Here is a 25,074-nt window from a genome sequence, read left to right as displayed (position 1 = left end):
TTTACATTGGAATTTTTCAGATCAAAGTTTTATACATGTATCAATTCAAATAAACAATATATAAATGATCAATGACCAGGTCTAGGTCAGTTCCAGATAAACAATGAAATCATTACATACTGGTACCAAATAGAGTAGCTGCGAAAACGTCCCTCTTAAGGTCCTTTTGATGATATTTTATATTTGCGGACCATAGAGCTACTCATTAGGAAAGGAACATTGGTTTAGGTCTTATTAACCCTGTTAGATTAACATCTACACCTTTTAATAATTCAAATACAAACGTTAGGTATTTTATTTATCAAATCAAAACGCAGTCTCTGTTGCTTTTCATTTACCTTTGTCAACCAAATTCTTTAAAATTTAAATTGCAGGGGTGCTATATTCATTTGGGATCTATAAATATGCAGCCAAAGTGAATTACTAAACCTTTGTTAAATTCAAAAATTAAACAAGAGTGCACACGATGAAATGTCTCCTCTTCTTTAATAATCATTGATAGTCTAGGCCGTATAGTGACCTATAGTTGTTAATGTTTGTGTCATTTTGGTCTTTTGTGGATAGTTGTCTCATTGGAAATCAAACCACATCTTCTTTTTTATATTTAATCAAAAGCTTTATTACAACTATCACATAAACTTAACAAGGCCCAGGAAAATGAGGCAAAGGACATATAAACCAAACAAGAAATACATGTACACCTCACAGTCTAGCAATACACTAAATATAGTTGACCTATTGTTTATAGTTTCTAAGAAACAGACTTAACCATGAAAACTAAACATTGACCAATGAACCTTGAAAATGAACAGGTCAAATGAATCTACCAGTCAGACATGCACAACTTACAATTCTTCCATACAGCAAACATATTTGTACACAAAACTTAACACTGAGTAATGAACCATGAAAATGAGGTCAAGGTCAAATAAAAGTGGTGAGAATGACATGTGCATCTTAAAATATTTATATGCACCAAATAAAGTTGACCTATTGCATATCTGTGACCACTGAACCATAAAATGAAGTCAAGGTCAGATGACATCTGCCTGCTAGACATGTACACCTAACAATCATACCATAAACAAATAAAGTAGACCTATTGCATAAAGTGAACCGTGAAATTGGGGTCAAAAGTCTAATTTGGCTTTAAAATTAGAAAGATCATATCATAAGCAACAAGTGTACTAAGTTTCTCAAGTTGATTGGACTTCAGCTTCATCAAAAACTACCTTGACCAAAAACTTTGGTAGCGCTTCATACAAAAAATGTGCGCACGGTCAACCCTTTTACACGCCAATAAAACTACAAAAATATGCATTCAATGCTTATAATTACATTTTCTAAACACGCGTGGATGTATTTTTTAATCATATTTAGATTGGTGTGATGAGCGGGTCACGGTGTCAATTATCATTCACCTGGGGCACATTATCCTGAACACTTAAAAACTTAAAAACTCATTAATAAATCAACAATTTAATAGTTTAAATAACAAATTTAACAATGAAATCACTTGAAAACTGTCCGAATCATTAATTCATTTCAAAACAAATATATTTAACAAAAATGTCCGTGTCCTATTTCCTATTTCTAGTGCGTAGTAATTTCTGTACTGATACACAAAATTTCAATTGTGCGTGTCTAGACTAACTTTGATGTGTAGTTGTGCTTGGGAGGTTGATATGGAATGTACAGCTAGAAAACATAGAATTATTCATAATTCCTGCACTATTCAGAGTGCTTGTCAAGTTGGCAGTATTCTGACTCGAAGGAATAACATTTTGATAGACAAAACCTGAGTTAGGACAGAGAGCGGTGGAAGTTGGAGCAGTCGGTTGAACTGAGGTGGCATCATTACCAGTTGCAATTCTCGACAAGGTAAGACTTAGAGATTTTTTCTGGCCTACGGAACAGTGACGGTTGTAACTTCTTATGGATGATTCATTTCGATGCCCAGTCATATACATTATATGTCTCAATTCATGTCCGGCGTCGTTCATACATTGTATTGCTGTAGCTCGTAAGCAGTGAGCAGTGTAAACCTTACTACATTTTGCATTCTTGCAAATATCCGACATTAAACCACTGTATGTACGCTGAGCTAATGCTTGTGTTGTATACCATACGCTTGCACTGCTGCTGACATCCAAGTCCTTTACAATGCGATTGAAAAGGGATTTGGCATTTGGGTCTGTTTTTGCTATGAGTTCTTTCAATGCAGCAAGTGGACAAAATCTCTTTTCAGCCACATTGGAATACATGAACTTATCTGAAGCGGCTTCTTCACTTGACACACCACCCTGAATGTTTTTCTGGGTTGTTTCATGATTAACCATGACATACTCGTCACCATCTGCATCTATTTTGAAGTCAAAAGAGTTAAAATTCAGCTGGTGGTGGAACTCTAAACCTCTAGATACAAATGAATGGCCAGACAATACCATACTTTTAATCTAAGTAGAACAGCATCTTCAGTGTTGCTAAAAACATATGTGCTTATCAATCGGAGGTCTTCAAGTTCAATGATATCCTTGTGTTTTGTTGGCCTTGAAAGTCCAGTAGCAACCATCATTTTTAGTGTACTATCCAAAATAACATTGCTCTGTCTAAATTAATTGCCTTTCACAATGTCAATTTCTCTGTTTATGTCGGTCAAGTGCCTGTTAAGAGCAGCCCTCACATTTTTCAACGAATTTTTGTGATACACGCCCGCATGTACTTGTGCTTTTTTTTCTGTGTTTTTAGGTTTTGCCTCTTCATAAAAATGGCGGAGTTTATTGTTGAGATCAACTTTAGTCACGGTGTTGAAATCTGTGTGTCCACCCGAACTTTCAAGACACCATTCTGAAAAAAAATTGAACTTTATTACATGCATACTGGACAGTACTATAGTGTATTAAAAAATAACTGTTAAATTTTCATCTCATATAAATAAATGTACATATCTATTGATTGATTTGAGTCATTATAACATATATATTTTATAGTGTGTAACTGTTTTTCTATGATGTAATGTTACACTATTAGTCCAGTCAAACTAAGATTTAACCTCAATCTAATTGCAACAGAAAATATTTTAGTTCTAATCTATAGTATTATGCCCTTTATATACACAGAAAAAAGTCCCCAAAAATCGATCTTGAGGAAAACTCAAAATCAGCTTTTTAAATTTCCTATGGAAATTAACATTGGGAGGGGAGATAACTCTTGCAAAAGTAAGTATTTTTTGGTCAGATTTTGTTTTTTTTTCTTGAAATTTATGTATAGTATGATAATTTGATGGAGTTATAAGTTTGTATTTGACTTAATTATGTAATGTTCTGCTCATGAAATGTACAAAACCGAATTGTTATGGGTAGTTTTATTTATTTCGTACATTTTTCTTTAAAGAAATTGCAACAGCTTTATAACCATTTAAAAAAAATTATATGTGAAAATTTGGTATTGTTTATATCTGAATATTATATTTTTTCAGCAACTTACTTATCTTAAGAAATTTTAAACCACAGAAAGAAGAACACATTCTTAATTATTTTTTAATAAATTTGAGATTCTTTACCTTAACATGTTGAAAAATTCAATAAATGGTCAACTAATAAATTACGAAATCTAGATTATAGCTTGTTAAAATATATGAAAACACCTTTAGAGTTGTTTGTTATACTCTAACGACCTCTAAAAAATCAAGAAGTCAATACATTCTGATAAATAGAAGCGGTAAAGTTATAATTTTGTATCAATTTGTATTGATATTTCTGCCTTTTTTGCAAGAGTTATTTCCCTTTTAAATGCAAATCTCCATAGGAATTTTAAATGGTGATTTTTTAGTTTTCCTCAAGTTAGTTTTTATGGGACTTTTTTCTGTGTACCCTGCTAAGGTTTAAATTTAAAGAAAGTTATCCAAGGTTTTGTTTAGTTAAGGTAGCTACCATTTGATTTTTATGGGGGGGGGGGATGAAATTTGAAAACTAGAGGCTCTAAAGAGCCGGTGTCGCTCACCTTGGTCTATGTGCATATTAAACAAAGGACACAAATGGATTCATGACAAAATTGTATTTTGGTGATGGTGATGTGTTTGATGTTCTTACTTTACTGAACGATTTTGCTTCTTACAATTATATCTATCATGAACTTTGCCCATTAGTAACAGAGAACTATATTTGGTAAAAATTTACATAAATTTACCAAATTAATGAAAATTGTTAAAAATTGACTATAAAGGGCAATAACTCCTTAAGGGGTCAATTGACCATTTAGGTCATGTTGACTTATTTGTAGATCTTACTTTGCTGAACATTATTGCTGTTTACAGTTTATCGCTATCTATAATAGTATTCAAGATAACCAAAAACGGCAAAATTTCTTTAAAAATTACCAATTGGAGGGCAGCAACCCAACAACCAGTTGTCCAATTCATCTGAAAAATTCACGGCAGATAGATATTGACTTGATTAACAATTTAACTTCTTGTCAGATTTGCTCTAGATGCTTTGGTTTCATAGTTATAAGCAAAAAACTGCATTTTACCCCTATGTTCTATTTTTAGCCGTGGCGGCCATCTTGGTTGAATGGCCAGGTCATCGGACACATTTTTCAAACTAGATACCCCAAAGATGATTGTGGCCTAGTAGTTTCAGTGGAGATTTTGTAAAAGATTACTTAGATTTATGAAAAATGGTTAAAGATTGACTATAAAGGGCAATAACTCCTAAACGGGTCAACTGACCATTTTGGTCATGTTGACTTATTTGTAGATCTTACTTTGCTAAACATTATTGCTGTTTACAGTTTATCTCTATCTATAATAATATTCAAGATAATAACCAAAAACAGCAAAATTTCCTCAAAATTACCAATTCAGGGGCAGCAACCCAACAACCGATTGACCGATTCATCTGAAAATTTCAGGGCAGATAGATCTTGACCTGATAAACATTTTTATCCCATGTCAGATTTCCTCAAAATGCTTTGGTTTTTGAGTTATAAGCCAAAAACTGCATTTTACCCCTTTGTTCTATTTTTAGCCGTGGCGGCCATCTTGGTTGGTTGACCAGGTCACGCCACACATTTTTTAAACTAGATACCCCAGTCATGTTGACATATTTATAGATCTTACTTTGCTGAACATTATGGCTGTTTACAATTTATCTCTATCTAAAATAATATTCCCAGTAATAACCAAAAACAGTTGGTCTGATTCATCTGAAAATTTCAGAGCAGATAGATCTTCACCTGATAAACAATTTAACCCATTGTCAGATTTGCTCTAAATGCTTTGGTATCAGAGAGATAAGCCAAAATCTACATTTACCCCTACGTTCTATTTTTAGCCATGGCGGCCATCTTGGTTGGTTGACCGGGTCACGCCACACATTTTTTAAACTAGATACCCCAATGATGATTGTGGCCAAGTTTGGTTTGATTTGGCCCAGTAGTTTCAGAGGAGAAGATTTTTGTAAAAGTTAACGACGACGAACGACGGACGCCAAGTGATGAGAAAAGCTCACTTGGCCCTTCGGGCCAGGTGAGCTAAAAATAGGCAGGACAGGAGTTTTGAGTAAAAAAATAAGACAGGATGAGACACTTGCCAAAAAAAAAAAGTCAGGACGACAATTTAGGTAAAAAAAAGTCCGGATAAACTAAAAAAAAAAAGAAAGGCAGGACCGAACAGAGTGAAGAATAAAAAGGCAGGACAGAGATTACAGCTAAAAAAAAATGCAGGGCAAAATTTTTCATCCTAGCCCCCCCCCCCCCCCCATAAAAATCAAATGGTAGCTCCCTAAATAAATATTTTTTTCTCCAGTATCTATTATATTGCTTGGCTCTGGATTCTGTAAATTCAGAATTAATTGCAATGTTTTTTAAAATTTATATTAAAACACCTTTTTTAATTAAAAAATATGCATCATAAACTATTCATATAAATTAAACGCACCCTGAAACAGTTTGACTCCCCATTTTGTGTTGTTTTTTGTCGATTTAGACTGATGGAAATTTTCCTTGAGGGACTGAAGCTCATTCTCTTCCATTTTCTTAAATCTTTTAGGGCAGGATGGCAAACCAGATTCCAGGGTCTGTAAATCAGTAGATGGACCGGGCTGGATTGTTTCTTCTGCCAGTTCTGGCTCAGATGGTGCGATGGTCTGCTCAGGAAACAGCTCAATTGCTGTGTCTATCATTTCCACAGGTTGCAGTTCAAAAAGGCCAATGTTTGCAAGCATGTATTCTTCATCATCAGATGAAATTTCTGGTGGAAGATTCACCAGATATTTACCCAGACTGTTCTGATCAGACATTGTTGATGCAAAATTTGCTATTAGCAGTAGCAGACGATTTTTTCTTCTTCACTTCTGATATTTAAACATTAGTTATTTTTACTAACGATCTATACGACAACATTTCTGTATTTCAGTTATTTAGATATTTATTATTGTGTTGGATTTTTAGAAACAATCTTTATTAATAATGAAAGCTACAACTCGGAAACATGTAAATTACATTGTCGGCATTTGTGTGCATTTGTGTACATAGTCGATCAATAAAAAAGTAGTTTGGTAGTTGAAATTGTATTGGCTGATAAAATGTAGCTTTCATATGATATTGACCAATAAGAATTTAGGACTGATATGAAATTAACATCTAATGTAACTATATAGTTATGCAAGACTGAGGTTGATAAGGAATGTGGTCAATTTGATTGACAGTTTATGAGGTGGGGCATTGTAATTAAAGGTCTACCTTGCCTCTGATTGTTTAGTGATATTGACAGTTGTCAATCATGCTAGTATTGTATCAAAACCCAATTACCTAATCAAAATGTGCTTTTTTTTAAAAGCCTGCACATCAACACACCTTAATGACATACATTATTGAATGAACTGCTCCAATAATATACCCATTTTTTTCAGTTTATATATGTATCATGTGCCCATACATGAGAACCATAGGGAACTATATTTCAGTGTGAATACATTAAGTAACAGAAGCTAACCTGTCGTGTTGTTAGGGAGGTGCCTTAGTAAAGATTTAGAACAAGTCCTAATCTTTCCAAAAAGTAAGTTAGGAACTCAGTTCAATTCTTTTAAGATCCCAAATTTTAAGTTTCAACATGTTTTTCCAGAAGAGTATTTTAATCTGAAACAAAATGGAATAAAGGTTTGGTAAATGTCGTTAGAGATTATACTTGGCAAAAAATTTACGACATAAGGGAAATTTTCCTTCCCTATGGTTAATGTTCCTTTTTTGGATGTTGATGTTATCTAAAAATTTAGAATAAAGAAAACATATTTAGGATTAAAAATTTCAATTTTTCATACCTTCAAACATTCTATATTTGTAAAATTAAGTTTTGTAAGTGTTAACACCAATAATCCCATAATGGCAAAGTGATATATCTTAATTTTTAAATTAACCTGAAATTAAAGAAATGCTTTTAATTAAAAGATCAAAGCAGGCATTGGATACGGAGTTGAAGCATACCATTTTATTCATAAAATACCTGAAGGTTGCACTTTGCAAATACAGCTGTTTCTCACGCCTCTTTTGGGGAGATTAAGAATATTCATAAAAAAATAATTTTGTTTACATACTGGTTCCCAGTTATGCTCTCTGTGTTCCATCTCATAGAGACATAACTTGGGAATGTTACCAGTAAATATACATGTGCATATTGTTTACATTGAAATCTGTGGTAACCCTTCATTTGAGGTATGGGAAGTTAAGAAAATTAATGTTAGTTTAAACTCTGAAAAGTTCAGGGCATATAAACTTTGAAAATATGCCACACAGCCCTATATTTTGACCTTTGAAAAAAATTATAGTGCATATGTACTTTCAATTCTAGGATAAGATTTCAAAACTTCGTAGTAAAAGTGGTACAGTTTTAGCTGTAAAAGGAGTTCCTGTGGGAAATATTTACAGAAATGCAACCTGAACCTGCACATGGCAACTGGTGTAACTATATTGAAAATATGAGTTCATAGCATATAACTTTACCATTGCAGTCATGTAAATAAATTATTGTTTTCTTAAACTCTGGACTGTTATTTATTCGCAATAACAAATTTTTGATCTTAAACTTTCAAGTGTTAACAGGCAAATAGTAGTGATATGTTAATACTATTGCCTGTTAACACACGAAAATTTAAGATAAAAAAATTGATAAATTCTACTAGAAGGATAGCTTATGAAACTGTGAAAAACTTACCATTTGATAGTAATCCCTATGTCTCACAGGTGAAACAAACTAAAATCCATGAATTTTAGAACCCACAAACATGCAACTTTTGCTCAAGCCACAAAATTAATACCCATGAAAATTACTTTCAAAGAATAGGGAAACTCAAAAAATGATACAATTTCCAAATTTTTTTAATAAGAACTTATGTCAACATGGGCCTACATTATCTTTTTTATTCAACCTGGTTAAAATTTGAGGAATTCATAACCTACCAAGTTAACTTCAGAGTAAAAATCTTAACATCATTTACAGACTACAGACGCCATGTAATAATATATGATAACTTTAAATTCTAGTTTATCTTAAGGTCCATCACCTAAAAAAATTGACATTGGTCTGGAGTAAATTTAAGAGATTAAGAACATCTCAAAAATTTGTAAGGGTTCCGCGGAACCCAGTGTCTCGCCTACTTTTGCTGTAAATCGCAGGCTCAACAAAAATGGGGAAAAAAATCAATAAAAATATTCCTCTTGATACTATCTTACGATTGTAAGAAGCTTCTGTCCAAGTTTGGTAAAAATCTAGGATAGTTAATGAATCTAATAAATGTTTTGAAGACTTTAACTGCAGACTGTATGTAATGTTAACTGAAAGAAAATCTAAGTCCATTTAAAAGTAAAATACAGAAAAATTGGAGTTATCTTTTTACAAAATTTACTTCTGGATACTATATTATCATGATTATAATCATAAATAAGCTTCTGTCCAAGTTTGGTACAAACCCAGGATAGTTTAAGAAAGTTATTAAAATTTTTAAAACCTTAACCACAGAGTGAATGTAATGTTTCCCCGCAGAAAAACTAAGTCCATTTAAAAGTAAAATACTGAAAAAAAATATTTTTTTTTACAAAATTTACTTCTGGATACTATCTTATGATCATAAACAAGCTTCTGTCCAAGTTTGGTACAAACCAAGGATAGTTTAAGAAAGTAATTAAAATTCTAAAAACTTTAACCACAGAGTGAATGTAATGTTTCCCCGCAGAAAAAAACTAAGTCCATTTATAAGTAAATATGGAAAAAATGGAATTTTGTTTTTACAAAATTTACTTCTGGATACTATCTTATGATCATAAACAAGCTTCTGTCCAAGTTTGGTAGAAATCAAGTATAGTTTAAGAAAGTTATTAAAATTTCAAAAACTTTAACCACAGAGATGTAGAATGTAGGATCGCTTAGTCTCGCTTTTTCGACTAAAGTCAAAGGCTCCACAAAAAGCCATGGCAAGGCTTACCTTGGACACCAAATATTTTCTTCAATATCTATTACTTTGGTAATGTTCAGATCTTCTTTTCTGCAAAAAAAAGGTTCTCACAGATTCAACAACTAGGCATTGGTTATATTTGATTTGCCCACCTTTCTCATCAAAATGTCATGAAGAAATTTTATTTAAATATAGGTTCATGTGGGCCTGAACTTGGTGCTTTGAAAAGAAAATTTCTTATATCATATTAAATAAACAGGAGCATATGATAACCATTTGTGCACATATTGAAACTGTTTCAAAATAAAAATGGAACATTTAGAAGACATTCAATCAGAAGCAAAAATGTATAACTCCATAGAAAAACATGCATAAAGATTCCCTTAAGCATACAAGTAGTGTCAATTATGTTAAACGTCCCAAAACTCTATAATACTTCCATGATTACACAAAATTGGTACACAATGTACCATCTTTGATAGATTTTTCTTAATATTGAACACAAAAGTGTGTAAAAACCCCTCTTCAAACAATTCTTTTACAAAACTCATCACTGCCGCACAGCCCAGCAGGCCTATCAACCACCACAAATCTATAAGATTCAACAAACCCAGTAATAAAACTGCCAGGTCATGTAGGTTCAAAAGAAACACATTATTTGACTTTTGAGTCACAAACATAAAGATTAAGGAAATCAATAAAACAGTAAATTCACACTATTATTCATATATACAGTACTATATACTTTTGGGAACATGTAGAGGCAAGATTTGTGTACTGGTCCAACCATTTCTTCATTTGTGGGATGTATTTCTTTATTTCTTCTAGAACCTCTCCTTCTGTTGTATTAGATTTGTACCTTAAATAATCAAAATATATTACTCAAATATAACTATCAATGATGTCAACATAAGTGGACAAGATACTAAAGGCTTCCAGGGGCCACAATTGTCACCTGGCAAAATATATACAGCTTTAAAATAATAAGCATCACAAGCACCTATCTTTACTCAATACTAAGTAGCCCTATAAAAGTTTCTTGCACAATTTATATTACTTCATTGCATGAAGATTGTCTTGCCAAATACATCTTTTTGGTGTTACATGTATCAATTATTTTCTATCTATTTAAGCATACTGATCAACTTGGCAGATTGTTGCTGGTCACACCCAGAAACTCATCAGAAATATATATATCCCATAACTGCAACAAGGGTGTTATTATATTTCCCCACTGGAGACAGTTGAATTTTAATATTTAAAGCGTGAGGCTTGCTGAGCTTTTTAAATAATTAAAATTTAACTGTAAAGAGTGGAGAAAAATCGTAATACACAAGTTATAGTGGTGGAATCTGTTTCTCTATTGATTTTAAACCACCTATTTCACAGATTTGAAGAAAGTTATGTACTTTTTATGTGACATCATCAGACATGGTTGCCTTTTTTCATGACGTCACAATAGAAAAATTCAGAAGAAACCAAGAATTTAACGTCACCTTTAAAATTGACCAATAATTTGCCAAGAACAATTTTTTCACTAGTGAGGAAAAATATTTTTCTCGCACCGATCAAGAAATGTGAAAATAATGCAAAAATTAAAGAAATTTCAACTCTTAACCTGAAAATAAGGTTACCTGCAGGGAGTTCCCCTTTTCAACTCTAAGGTTACATGTAGGGAGTTGCCCATTTCAACTCTAAGACAGTGAAATCAGTCTATAGAATCTCATCTTTAATTCAGTTTTTCCGAGACGGCTGACGCTGGGCATTACTTTGTTATTAAAGAAATGTTTTAAGACCCTTTTAAATATCAAAATAATATTCTGTCCCTCCATTGATGAAAAGTTAACAATTAACCCAATATCTGGTTAATTGTAACTTAGAAAGATGGAAATGAGGGTAAAAAGATACTAGAGGGAAAATCAAACTTATAAGTCGTACTGCTAAAATGTCAATGTAGTTGTAAGGCTAAACTGTAATTAAAAGCAGGTCATCCCATTAGTAGCTAGAATTACAATAGTTACTGAAGACTCCTTATGATTATTCAAATTAGTTCTCAAGTTGTGAACAATTGAATTTATTTTTTTTAAATTTTCCCTTAGACTTCTATAGTAAATCCCTATGCTCTATTTTTAGCCATGGCAGTCATGTTGGTTGGTTGGCAGGGTCATTGGATATATTTTTGAATCAAGATACCCTAATGTGGCTCAGTTTCATTCTATTTGGCCCAGTAGATCAAGTGAGGAAGTTTTTTGTAAAACACTACAAAAATGTATGAAAAAAAAATAATATAAGGGCAATAACTCCTTAAGGGGTCATTGAAAATTTTGGTCATATCGTCTTATATTAGATCATACTTTGCTCAACATTATTGCTGTTTACAGTTTATCTCTATCTATAACTAGAGGCTCTTAAGAGCCTGTGTCGCTCACCTTGGTCTGTATCAAACAAGGAAAACAGATCGTCAGATGGATGCATGACAAAATTGTGTTTTGTTGATGGTGATGTGTTTGGAGATCTTGCTTTTCTGAACATTCTTGCTACTTACAATTTTGTCTATCTTTAATGAACTTGGCCCTTTAGTTCCAGAGGAAAATATTTTGTAAAAGCTACTGAAAATTGTTAAAAATTGACTATAAAGGGCAATATCTCCTTAAGGGGACAACTGACCATTTTGGTCATGTTGACTTATTTGTAGATCTTACTTTGCTGAACATTATTGCAGTTTACAGTTTCTCTATCTATAATAATATTCAAGATAATAAACAAAATAAGCAAAATTTTCTTAAAAATTAACAATTGGGGGCAGTAACACAACATCCAGATGTCAAATTCATCTAAAAATTTCAGGGCAGATAGATATAGACTTGCTTAACAATTTAACACCTTGTCAGATTTGCTCTATATGCTTTGGTTTCAAAGTTATAAGCCAAAATCTAAATTTTACCAAAATGTTTTATTTATAGCCATGGTGGCCATCTTGGCTGGTTGGCCATGTCACCGGACACATTTTTTTAAACTAGATACCCTAATAATGATTGTGGTTAAGTTTGGATAAGTTGGCCCAGTAGTTTGAGAGGAGAAGATTTTTGAGAAAGTTTACAAATATTAACGAAAAATTGGTAAAAAATTACTATAAAGGGCAATAACTCCTTCAGGGGTGAACTTCACATTTTGGTCATGTTGACATATTTATAGATCTTACTTTGCTGAACATTATGGCTGTTTACAATTTATCTCTATCTAAAATAATATTCCCAGTAATAACCAAAAACAGTTGGTCTGATTCATCTGAAAATTTCAGAGCAGATAGATCTTCACCTGATAAACAATTTAACCCATTGTCAGATTTGCTCTAAATGCTTTGGTATCAGAGAGATAAGCCAAAATCTACATTTACCCCTACGTTCTATTTTTAGCCATGGTGGCCATCATGGTTGGTTAGCTGGGTCACCAGACATATTTTTTTAACTAGATACCCCAATGATGATTGTGGCCAAGTTTAGTTTAATTTGGCCCAATAGTTTCAGAGGATAATTTTTGTAAAAGTTAACGCCGAACAAGGACGAGGGTCGCTGGACGCAGAATGATGAGAAAAGGGCCAGGTGAGCTAAAAACTGCAAAATTTCCGTAAAATTAATTACACAGGGGCACAACCCTACAACATTTCAGGGAAGATAAATCTTAATGTATTAAACATTTTTGCCAACTGTCAGATCATGAGATGAGCTAAAAAAATTAACAAGTTAAAATTGAGAATTATCTCTTTATCTTTACATCTCCACATTAAGGAAACTGTATTACTTATAAGAGATGGCTTTAAGCTAAAGTTACATGTTCATTATATTCTTTAGCCTTAAGGTACCTCTATTGTATTCCATGTCCATTTGATGAGGGACTTTCCTATTAGAATTTTTTCTCTGAGTTCAATATTTTTGAGATTTTACTTTTTACCAGTTGATCAGTTTGTAGCGTAAATTTCAATTAAAATTTCTTGTACATTGCACACATTTATTTTACAGGTAAATACAGGTAAATCATATAAGCTACTTTAAATAACAATTGCTCAAACTGATTCATTTGTACTTCAAACCAGACAAGATTTATAAACTGAATCTATAAATATTTTCTAGCTTGAAAACATATTTATACTTAATATTCTAGAAATTGCTTCTGTATCATTTCATCTAAATAGGCAATGTGGATAATCTTACATGTCATGTAAAAACCTTGCTTGCTGTACTATGTTTGTGGCTTCCTTTAAAATTTGTTCCTCTAATGTCAATCCCTTCTGCAAAACCTTAAATATAAAACATATCTATCAAGATTTTAATCTAGTCTAGAATTCCTCTGTAGAAATATTTCTATACAAAAAAATAAGAGGTTCTAACTAGTCCTATTTGATTTCTTTGAGTTTCTTTTCTGTATACAGTTTCTCTCTTTCTTCACAAGTTTTCATCCACAACATGAAAAAATGAAAAATTATCATTTAAGGTGGTATGGGAGTCTAAAATAAAAATGATAGAATTTGTTCATACTTTGTCAAAATGTAGTATCTATTGATACATGTTCAAAAAAATTATAAAAATGATAGGTCACCGCGCATTTTCTCAAGCTACAGGTTGTGACAAAATGACAAATTTTGTATAGAGTATACAGGAAATAACAACATTTTGTGAATAGAAACTAAACAAAATGATAGAATTGTAAAATAAATTAGGAAAAGATTGCTTTCAGACAATGCTTTGAGAATATCAAAAGAAAAGATAGGGTCACCGTACGTTTTTTCCGGCTAAAAGACAAAATAGGAAAATTTCATGTAGAGTCCTTCAGAAAATGCACTGTTTTAGAGTTACCTCCCCTTAAATTGCCAATTTGAAAATATTCAAAAACAACCAAAAATAATCTACAGTTGTAAAAATATTAATATTTCTAAGTTATATTCTTATAAATTGGTTCTTTTAAATGAAAATTCACATTAAATATCTGCATTCCTGCATATAATTTTGCTCACTTGATAGAATTTATGGACCTTAGATTCTCTGTTTTTTACAATCCAAGATGGCGAAAGACACCCATACCACCTTAAGAGCAATAACTTGGATATTCAAATTTTTTTAAATAATCAAAAGATAACCACATGTAGATTTTTGTAAAACTGATTTGGAATATATCTTCTTTACAAAAGTATCTTCTTAAATGGTGAAACTAAGGTATTTAGATTTTAAAAAAAAAAACGCATTTTTTTCCCTAAAACAATGTATTTACCTAATCAAAACTAAGAATAAATAATCTCCATACAGTATCAAGACTTTTTTACAAAATATTTTGGGGCAAAAAAGGTGTCTTACTGAACCTACTCCTTTTCACGAAAAAAAAATCCACAGAGAGATAAAAGATTGATCTTTCAAAAGCATAAATTTTCATCTCTCCTAGTAGATACATTTGTCTTTTAAAATACAACTTGCACATAAGGATCGTAATTGTGCTATGTTTTCAAGAGCTAAATTAGCAGAACGTCATCCCTTCAATGGCTTCTATTTTTTACAATTGTGAAAATTGACTGGCGTCATGGGGAGATAATTTCCTTTCTGTTTCACTATGGTTAATAATCATTATTTCAGATTTTTCAGATCTTACTTCTAGTCCCCATTTCCATTCCATTTCATTCTTCTGTGCCATGTTAAGAATGTGGTTTTGAAAATTAGAAATGTTGTGATTGTGTTTTGTGTTTAGTACAGTGCAAAAGAAAAAAACAATTTAAGGATGATAAGAATTGTTCCAATATATTTTTCCTACCTGCTGAAACACAAAATGAATGATACTTCCATACAACATCTGTTGGTTTCCTTTATCACAGCCCTGAAAAACATGTTAACGATCTTCTAATTTTACATGAAAATGTATAACTACAAGCAGTTATACAATAAATTTTGATACAACAAACATCTTATACAATTATAGCCTTTGTATGAGGTCAATACTAGATTGAATGAGAACAAAGTCTGAGTTCAATTTACTTCTTTGAGTCCATATATTGAACTAATACATAGGCTATAAATATTATATTATTTATTTCTGACCATATTTGTAACAATATTCTCTTTTTTTTTCTATCATTTAATTTTGTTGGAATTTTATAGATATTATATGGCCTCCCTGACAATAACAACAAATTAGGTGTTATTTCATTTATCGAATCTTTTTTCATGTTTTTTGTATTAAAATGGTTTTTTTTTCTTCAAATTATTCATTGTAAATATACACTTTTTAATTTTTTTTAACAATATAAGGAAATTCAGATGTTATAAAGTTTATCGTTTTTTGCTATCTGTCTTTTTCTATCTACCTTCAAAAATATAGTTTAACATGTTACTATCCCTAAACAAATGAAATTAGTTAAAATATATACAAATTATAATATTATCAAATATCTTAATAATAGCTTTTGATATATCATAAATCCAGCAGAATAAATCACTTTCGTTTTATTTAATAACATAATGAATTCATATAATTTAACTAATTTGTTTTGTTCAGGGAAAGTCACGTATCAAACTGTATTTTCGAAGGTAGATAGAACACAGCGGAACGCAATAAGCATATTGCAGTTAGTGTTAGTGGTAGTAAATTACATCTAAAGTGGTGGATATCGACCATTAGATATACTGCTGTTGCTGCTGGTTAGCCTAGCCTACTTTTAGGTGAAAACCTTGCCCTACCAGTACAATACAATACAATACAATATAGTTTATTTCCAAAACACTCAGTCACATTGACATGTGAAACAAGACGTAAATTACAAAATCAAATCACATAAAATTAAAGAAATAAATAAAACAACTTAGGAATGAAATATTTAGAAAATTACCTTACTTTATATTATAATATTTATAAAGCCTCTATGCTACAAAGACACTTGTAATGCCTTCTCATGGCAATACATGGATACTGGGATCCAGTATTCCAGGCTAAATTACAAGGGATCTCAGAGCAGCAAGGGCCCTAGAGATGCAGAATGTAGGCAAGTGGATACGCCCTGGCTCTCATCAACCTTGACCCCACTATGGGATAATAGCCCAACTGCCTTGTGGGTGACTTTGGAAAGCTCATATAGTTGTCTAAGGGATGGAAAACCATTAGGAATAACCCAACCCTTCACGTAGAAGGTTTTGCTTAGGGTTAATGACCCTAACAAGTAAAACTAGAGGCTCTAAAGTGCCTGTGTCGCTCACCTTGGTCTATGTGAATATTAAACAAAGGAAGCAGATGGATTCATGACAAAATTGTGTTTTGGTAATGGTGATGTGTTTGTACATCTTACCTAACTAAACATTCTTGCTGCTTACAACCATCTCTATCTATAATGAACTTGGCCCAGTAGTTTCAGTGGAAAATGTAAGTGAAAATTTACAAATTTCTGAAAAATTGTTAAAAATTGACTATGAAGGACAATAACTCCTTAGGGGGTAAATGACCATTTATGTCATGTTGACTTATTTGTAAATCTTATTTTGCTGAACATTATTGCTGTTTACAGTTTATCTAGATCTCTATCTATAATAATATTCAAGATAATAACCAAAAGCAGCAAAATCTTAACTAGAGGCTCTAAAGAGCCTGTGTCGCTCACCTTAGTTTTTGTGAATATTAAACAAAGGACGTAGATGGATTCATGACAAAATTGTGTTTTGTGATGGTGATGTGTTTGTTTATCTTACTTTACTGAACATTCTAGCTGCTTACAATTATCTCTATCTATAATTAACTTGGCCTGGTAGTTTCAGAGAAGATTTTTGTAAAAGATTTCTAAGATTTACGAAAAAATGGTTAAAACTTGGCAATAACTCATACAGGGGTCAACTGACAATTTTGGTCATGGTGACTTATCTATAGATCTTACTTTGCCAACATTTATTGTATTTAAAGTTTATCTCTATCTATAATAATATTCAAGATAATAACTGAAAACAGCAAAATTTCCTTAAAATTACCAGTTCAGGGGCAGCAACCCAACAACAGGTTGTCTGATTCATCTGAAAATTTCAGGGCAGATTTATTTTACTTGATAAACAATTTTACCACTGTCAGATTTGCTCTAAATGCTTTGGTTTTTTAGTTATAAGCCAAAAACTGTGTTTTGCCCCTATGTTCTATTTTTAGCTGTGGTGGCCATCTTGGTTGGGTCACGCCACACATTTTTTAAACTAGATACCCCAATGATAGTTGTGGCCAAGTTTGGTTTAATTTGGCCAAGTTGTTTCAGAGGAGAAGATTTTTGTAACGACGGACGCAGGACGACGGACGACGCCGGACGCTAAGTCATGAGAAAAGCTCACTTGGCCCTTTGGGTCAGTTGAGCTAAAAATTACCAATTCAGGGGCAGCAACCCAACAACAGGTTGTCCGATTCATGTGATAATTTCAGGGCAGATAGAGCTTGACCTGATAAACAATTTTACCCCATCATATTTGCTCTGAATGCTTTGGTCTTTGAGTTATAGGCCAAAAACTGCATTTTACCTGTATGTTCTATTTTGAGCCATGGAGGCCATCTTGGTTGGTTGGCCGGGTCACCAGACACATTTTTTAAACTAGATACCCCAATGATAGTTGTGGCCAAGTTTGATTTACTTTGTCCAAGTAGTTGCAGAGGAGAAGATTTTTGTAAAAGTTAACGACGACGGAGGACAGACGACAGACGATGGTTGCAAAGTGAGGGGAAAAGCTCACTTGGCCCTTTAGGCCAGGTGAGCTAAAAACACATGTTACAGAAACAGCAACGAAGAAAATAACAAGATGTGGAAGAGACTCCAACACACCAACAGTGGAGCAAGGATGAATGTAGGTAGTGAAAGCCGAAAGGAAACTACAAACAGAATAACGCAGACCCTTTACATAACCTGGCAAAAACTAAAACCAGAATTGTTTATTTTGAATGTCAGAACAATGTATGCAGCAGGAAATTTGGCCCAAATAACCTCAGAAATGCAGCAGTACAAATACATCTTATAGGCGTTAGTGAAAGTAGATGGACAGGATCTGGAAGGATGACAACAACTTCAGGAGCTACTGTAGTATACTCTTGGCGAGATGATAACCAACATCATGAAGGAGTGGCAATAATCATCAAACTAGAGGCTCTAAAGAGCCTGTGTCGCTCACCTTGGTTTATGTGAATATTCAAATAAACTTATTCTAAAAGGTTACCTATTCAACACTGTAATAAGATCATTGAATATTGCTTTTATTGGTATAAATATTGATTTTGTTATCAGTAGATTAAAAGCTAACTAAATATTACTAGTATGTTATATACATATACATTTTCATGGATCTACAATCTGTCGATACCTGTAACTTGGCATTGCACAAGGTCATGTTTTTCTCTGGCTGTCTATGACGTCTTTACACTAAATCCATAGTATGTTGGTTGTGTTCGGATTGAGTGTTTAGTCTTAGAGGCATGATTTTTTTATTAGTTGTTAGTGGCTTTGAACTAGCTGTCAGATAACTGCGAGTACTCTCAGATCTGTTCATTGTGTCTTTTTGTGTTGGGATGTATAAGTACCCGGCCACATCCACTAGTATTTTTTGTCTATCTGATAAGTCAAGCCTTTTCCAACTGATTTTTATAGTTCGTTCTTATGTTGCACTGTTATACCACTGTCCCAGGTTAGGGGAGGGTTGGGATCCCGCTAACATGTTTAACCCCGCCACATTACTTATGTATGTGCCTGTCCCAAGTCAGATCCCTGTAATTCAGTGGTTGTCGTTTGTTTATGTGTTACATATTTGTTTGTCGTTCATTCTTTTATATAAATAAGGCCCTTAGTTTTCTCGTTTGAATTGTTTTACATTGTCTTATCGGGGCCTTTTATAGCTGACTGCGGTATGGGCTTTGCTCATTGTTGAAGGCGGTACGGTGACCTATAGTTGTTAATGTTTGTGTCATTTTGGTCTTTTGTGGATAGTTGTCTCATTGGCAATCATACCACATCTTCTTTTTTATATTCAACAAAGAAAACAGATGGATTCACAACAAAATTGTGTTTTGGTGATGGTGATGTGTTTGTAGATCATAATTTACTGATCATTCTTGCTTCTTACAATTTTCTCTATCTGTAATGAACTTGGCCCTTTAGGTACAGAGGAAAACATTTTGTAAAAAAATAATGTGTCCATAGTACACGGATGCCCCACTCGCACTATCATTTTCTGTTTTCAGTGGACTGTGAAAATTGGGGTCAGAACTTTAATTTGGAATTAAAATTAGAAATATCATGTCATAGGGAACATGTGTACTAAGTTTCAAGTTGATGTAACTTTAACTCCATCAAAAACTACCTTGACCAAAAACTTTAACCTGAACTTCGCACTATCATTTTCTATGTTCAGTGGACCATTTAATTGGGGTCAAAATATAATTTGGCATTAAAATTAGAAAGATCATATCATGGGGAACATGTGTACTAAGTTTCAAATTGATTGGACTTCAACTTCATTCAAAACTACTTCGACCAAAAACTTTAACCTGAAGCGGGACGAACGGATGCACAGACGGACGGATGAACGGACATACGAACGGAGGCACACACCAGAAAACATAATGCCCCTCTACTTTCGTAGGTGGGGCATAAAATTTGTTAAAAATTGACTATAAAGGGCAATAACTCTTAAGGGGTCAAATGACCCTTTTGGTCATGTTGACTTATTTGTAGATCTTACTTTGCTGAACATTATTGCTGTTTACAATTTATCTCTATCTATAATAGTATTCAAGATAATAACCAACCAGGTGCTCCGCAGCTTTATACTACCCCAGTGGTTGAACCCTGAACAGTTGGGGCAAATTTTGTCACAATATTCAAGCTTGATTCTGTCTGAATTTGGATTGTGAGCAAATTTTAGACATAATATAAGTTTTGTCACAAAATTGATGCGGTCAAAGATCTTACAAATCTATTGCACAATACTGTGCAATTGAAGATTTCTTCTTGAAACTTTTCAAAATTCGAAATTTGAAAATTTCTGAAAAAAAAGGAAGATCTTCAAAAAATGGTAAACAAAAAAATCCCCCCTCCCCAACTTTCTGAAACCCCCTTGGAGCAATAACCCTTAAACTCAATCCCATGCTTTCTGTTGCAGTATTGAACCTTGTAGTACAATTTCAGAGAGATCCATACACTTAAACACAAGTTATTGTCAAGATTGTTTGAAACTAGAAACATGCTTATTTTTGGCCCTTTTTTGGCCCCGAATTCCTACATATTTCGGGCAATTAACCCAAAACTTAATCCCAGCCTCCCCTTTGTTATATGGTACATTGTGGTACAATTTCAGAGAGATCCATACAATTACACAAAGTTATTGACTTGAAACTAGAAAAATGCTTGTTTTGACCCCTTTTTGGCCCTTAATTCCTAAAATATGGCTCCACAACCCCTGAAATGAACCAAAACCTTCTACTTGTGGTTTTAAACATTGCAGTATGATTTCAGAGCAATTGAAATACTTCTGCACAAGTTATTATCCTGAAACTAGAAGAGCTTGTTTTAGGCCCCTTTGAGCTCCTAATTCTTAATCGGTTGGGACCATCATCCCCAAAATCAATCAAAATCCTTACAATTACCAATTAAGGGGCAGCAACCCATTGTCAGATTCATCTGAAAATTTTAGAACAGATAGATCTTGACCTGATAATCAATTTTACTCCAGTCAGATTTGCTCTAAATGCTTTGGTTTTTGAGTTATTAGCTAAAAACTGCATTTTAAACCCCTGTGTTCTATTTTTAGCCTTGGCGGCCATCTTGGTTGGTTGGCCGGGTCACTGGACACATTTTTAAAACTAGATACTCTAATGATGATTGTGGCCAAGTTTGGTTTAATTTGGACCAGTAGTTTCAGAGGAAAATTTTTGTAAAAGTTAACGCCGAACAAGGACGAAGGTCATTATTAGATGTGAAAGTTAGGAGAAGAGCCAATGTAGGATCTGACCATCAACTGATAACAGCTCTCATTCAACTTAAGCTCAGGGCAACTGGAAAGAAAGTTTCATCAAGGAAGCGTTTTATTATTGATAAACATGAGGACATCAAGGTTAAAAGAGATTTTGCCATAAAGTTACAGAACAGATACCGTATAGCGGGTTATTTTCGCGGGTGTAAAATTTCGCGGTTTTCATTGAACAAGGTATACGAAATATTTTAGCGGTTATTATTTTGGCGGATTTAAATTTTTTATTAATACCTTTGTATGTACACCTTTAATTTGGCGGAATTTATTTTGGCGATTTAGTTATGTCCGCGAAAATAAGCGAAAATTTGCACCCCGCGAAAATAACCCGCTATACGGTACCAGGTATTGGAAAATTCAGTAAGAGATGAAAATGAAACATTAGATGAGAAGTGAAATGAGATATCAGATATATACACTAAATGTAGCCAGGAATGTATCGGCTATGAGCAAAAGATAAAATGGTTGGATCACACCAGAAACATCATGTAACCAGATTAATATCAGAAGGCAGGCAAAAAAGAGAGTCAATGATACCAAATCACCAAGATTGAAAGACAAATACAAAGATTAAAGTGACATACATTGCAATGTCAAAACCCTGGTTAGAGCGGATAAGAGAATATTTATGGATAATTTAGCAGATCAAGCAGAAGAAGCGGCTAATAAAAGAGAGCAAGGCAACCTCTACAAAATTACATCTTGGTTGGTTGGCCGTGTCACGCCACACATTTTTAAAACTAGATACCCCAATACTGATTGTGGCCAAGCTTGGTTTAATTTGGCCCAGTAGTTTCAGAAGAGAAGATTTTTGTAAAAGTTAACAACGACGGACGAGGATGAACGACGGACGAGGACGGACGACAAGTGATGAGAAAATGACTATAAAGGGCAATAACTTCTTAAGAGGTCAATTGACAATTTTTGGTTATGTGACTTATTTGTAGATCTTATTTTGCTGAACATTATTGCTGTTTACAGTTTATCTCTATCTATAATAATATTCAAGATAATAACCAAAATCTGAAAAATTTCCTAAAATATTACTAATTCAGGGGCAGCAACCCAACAACAGGTTGTTAGATTTGTCAGAAAATTTAAAGGCAGATAGACAATTTCACTTCATGTCAGATTTGTTCCAAATGCTTTACCCCTATGTTCTATTTTTAGCCACATTTTATAAACTAGATACCCCAATGATGATTTTGGCTTAGTTTGGTTAAATTTGGCCCAGTAGTTTCAGAGGAGAAAAGTTAACAGACGGCGATCAGTGACGGACAACGACGGATGATGGACTAGGGACGCCAAGTGATGAGAAAAGCTCACTTGACCTTTCAGGTCAGGTGAGCTTAAATAGAACAAAATTCAACCAGATGCTCCGCAGGGCGTAGCTTTATACGACCACAGAGGTTGAACCCTGAACGGTAGGGCAAGTATTGATACAACATTCAAGCTGGATTCAGCTCTAAATTTGGATTGTGATTAAATAGTTGACACAGCATAGGTTTCTGACACAGAATGAATGTGTTCTAATGAACTTAAAATTTTTGTTTTCTCTTAGAGCAATTCACTATGCTGTTGAATATTAATCCTCTCAAAAAAATGTTTGAAGAAATTTTCTTTTTATTTATGAAATTTCAAGTGAGAAAAATTGAACCCAATTTTTTAATCACATCCCCCTTTCCCTTATTCCAAAACTAATCTCAATTAAAATATTCTAATGGAGTTTGCAACAATAACTACTCATTTAAATACATCATAAAATATTAAGATGTAAAAAAAACTGCTTGTTATCACTGAATGGTAAAGATTATTTAAATTTATCAGTTGGTAGTAAAAAGTGAATATACATTGTATATTGTATATAACAAAGATTTAAGTTGATTCTGGACAAAGAAAGATAACTCCAATTAAAAAAAATTCTTGCAATAAGATATTTCTTGCTTACTATTCTAGACAAAGAAAGATAGCTCTAATTAAAAAAAAAATTTGCTATTTCACAATAATGTGAAATTAGATATTTCTTGCCATTGCACAATACTGTGCAATTGAAAAGACTTGCTATTGCACAATACTTAATATAATAATTTTAGATCCTGATTTGGACCAACTTGAAAACTGGGCCCATAATCAAAAATCTAAGTACATGTTTAGATTCAGCATATTAAAGAGGCCCAAGAATTTAATTTTTGTTAAAATCAAACTAAGTTTAATTTTGGACCCTTTGAACTTTAATGTAGGCCAATTTGAAAACGGGACCAAAAATGAAGATTCTACATACACAGTTAGATTTGGCATATCAAAGAACCCCATTTATTCAATTTTTGATGTAATCAAATAAAGTTTAATTTTGGACCCAGATTTGGACCAACTTGAAAACTGGGCCAATAATCAAGAATCTAAGTACATTTTTAGATTCAACATATCAAAGAACCCAACTGATTCATTTTTTGTCAAAATCAAACTAAGTTTAATTTTGGACCCTTTGGGCCTCTTTTTCCTAAACTGTTGGGACCAAAACTCCCAAAATCAATACCAACCTTCCTTTTATGGTCATAAACCTTGTGTTTAAATTTCATAGATTTCTATTTACTTATACTAACGTCATGGTGCGAAAACCAAGAAAAATGCTTATTTGGGTCCTTTTTTGGCCCCTAATTCCTAAACTGTTGGGACCTAAACTCCCAAAATCAATACCAATCTTCCTTTTGTGGTCATAAACATTGTGTTTAAATTTCATTGATTTCTATTTACTTAAACTAAAGTTATTGTGCGAAAACCAAGAATAATGCTTATTTGTGCCCTTTTTGGCCCCTAATTCCTAAACTGTTGAAACCAAAACTCCCAAAATCAATCCCAACCTTTCTTTTGTGGTCATAAACCTTGTGTCAAAATTTCATAGATTTCTATTAACTTAAACTAAAGTTATAGTGCGAAAACCAAGAAAATGCTTATTTGGGCCCTTTTTGGCCCCTAATTCCTAAAATGTTGGGACCAAAACTCCCAAAATCAATACCAACCTTCCTTTTATGGTCATAAACCTTGTGTTAAAATTTCATAGATTTCTATTCACTTTTACTAAAGTTAGAGTGCGAAAACTAAAAGTATTCAGACGACGACGACGGCAACATGATAGCAATATACGACGAAAATTTTTTCAAAATTTGCGGTCGTATAAAAACTTGACTTTGACCAATGAACCATGAAGGTCAGATGACACCTGTTATACACTAAATGTATACTAGACCTATTGCTTATAGTATCTGAGATATAGACTTCACCACCAAAACTTTACCTTGTTCATGAAATGAGGTCGAGGTCAAGTGAAAACTGTCTGACAGGCATGAGGACCTTGCAAGGTACGTACATACCAAATATAGTTATCCTATTACTTATAATAAGAGAGAATTTAAACTTTTTCAAGTAGTCACTGAACCATGAAAATGAGGTCAAGGACATTGGACATGAGACTGATGGAAACTTCATAACATGAGGCATCTATATACAAAGTATGAAGCATCCAGGTCTTCCACCTTCTAAAATATAAAGCTTTTCAGAGAGTAAGCTAACCCCGCTGCCAAAGCTGTATCCACCGTTGGATCACTATCCCTATGTCA

General features: G+C 33.1%; 2 protein-coding genes across 8 annotated transcripts in view; both read right to left on the bottom strand.

The window, feature by feature from the left end:
• Positions 1 to 25,074, bottom strand: part of LOC134681043 (DNA replication ATP-dependent helicase/nuclease DNA2-like) — a 194,399-nt gene that overhangs the window by 111,481 nt on the left and 57,844 nt on the right. For all 7 annotated transcript variants that reach the window (XM_063540428.1, XM_063540430.1, XM_063540433.1 and 4 more), the window contains 4 exons: positions 15,243 to 15,305; positions 13,658 to 13,743; positions 10,192 to 10,305; positions 9,477 to 9,536 (listed from right to left, as the gene is read on the bottom strand). In XM_063540428.1, the coding sequence (XP_063396498.1) occupies positions 9,477 to 9,536; positions 10,192 to 10,305; positions 13,658 to 13,743; positions 15,243 to 15,305 (323 nt within the window). The remainder of the gene's footprint in view (positions 1 to 9,476; positions 9,537 to 10,191; positions 10,306 to 13,657; positions 13,744 to 15,242; positions 15,306 to 25,074) is intronic.
• Positions 683 to 2,833, bottom strand: LOC134681950 (uncharacterized). The gene has a single exon (XM_063541580.1). It carries the CDS (start codon positions 2,445 to 2,447, stop codon positions 1,650 to 1,652), a length of 798 nt encoding a protein of 265 aa, XP_063397650.1. The 5' UTR covers positions 2,448 to 2,833; the 3' UTR covers positions 683 to 1,649.

Source organism: Mytilus trossulus, chromosome 8, assembly GCF_036588685.1.
Source record: "Mytilus trossulus isolate FHL-02 chromosome 8, PNRI_Mtr1.1.1.hap1, whole genome shotgun sequence".
Taxonomy (NCBI): Eukaryota; Metazoa; Mollusca; class Bivalvia; order Mytilida; family Mytilidae; genus Mytilus; species Mytilus trossulus.
This window is presented reverse-complemented; position numbering and strand designations above follow the sequence as displayed.

Excerpts from the sequence above, each read along its gene's own strand:
- LOC134681950 (XM_063541580.1), bottom strand. The coding sequence starts at position 2,447 with ATGGTATTGTCTGGCCATTCATTTGTATCTAGAGGTTTAGAGTTCCAC.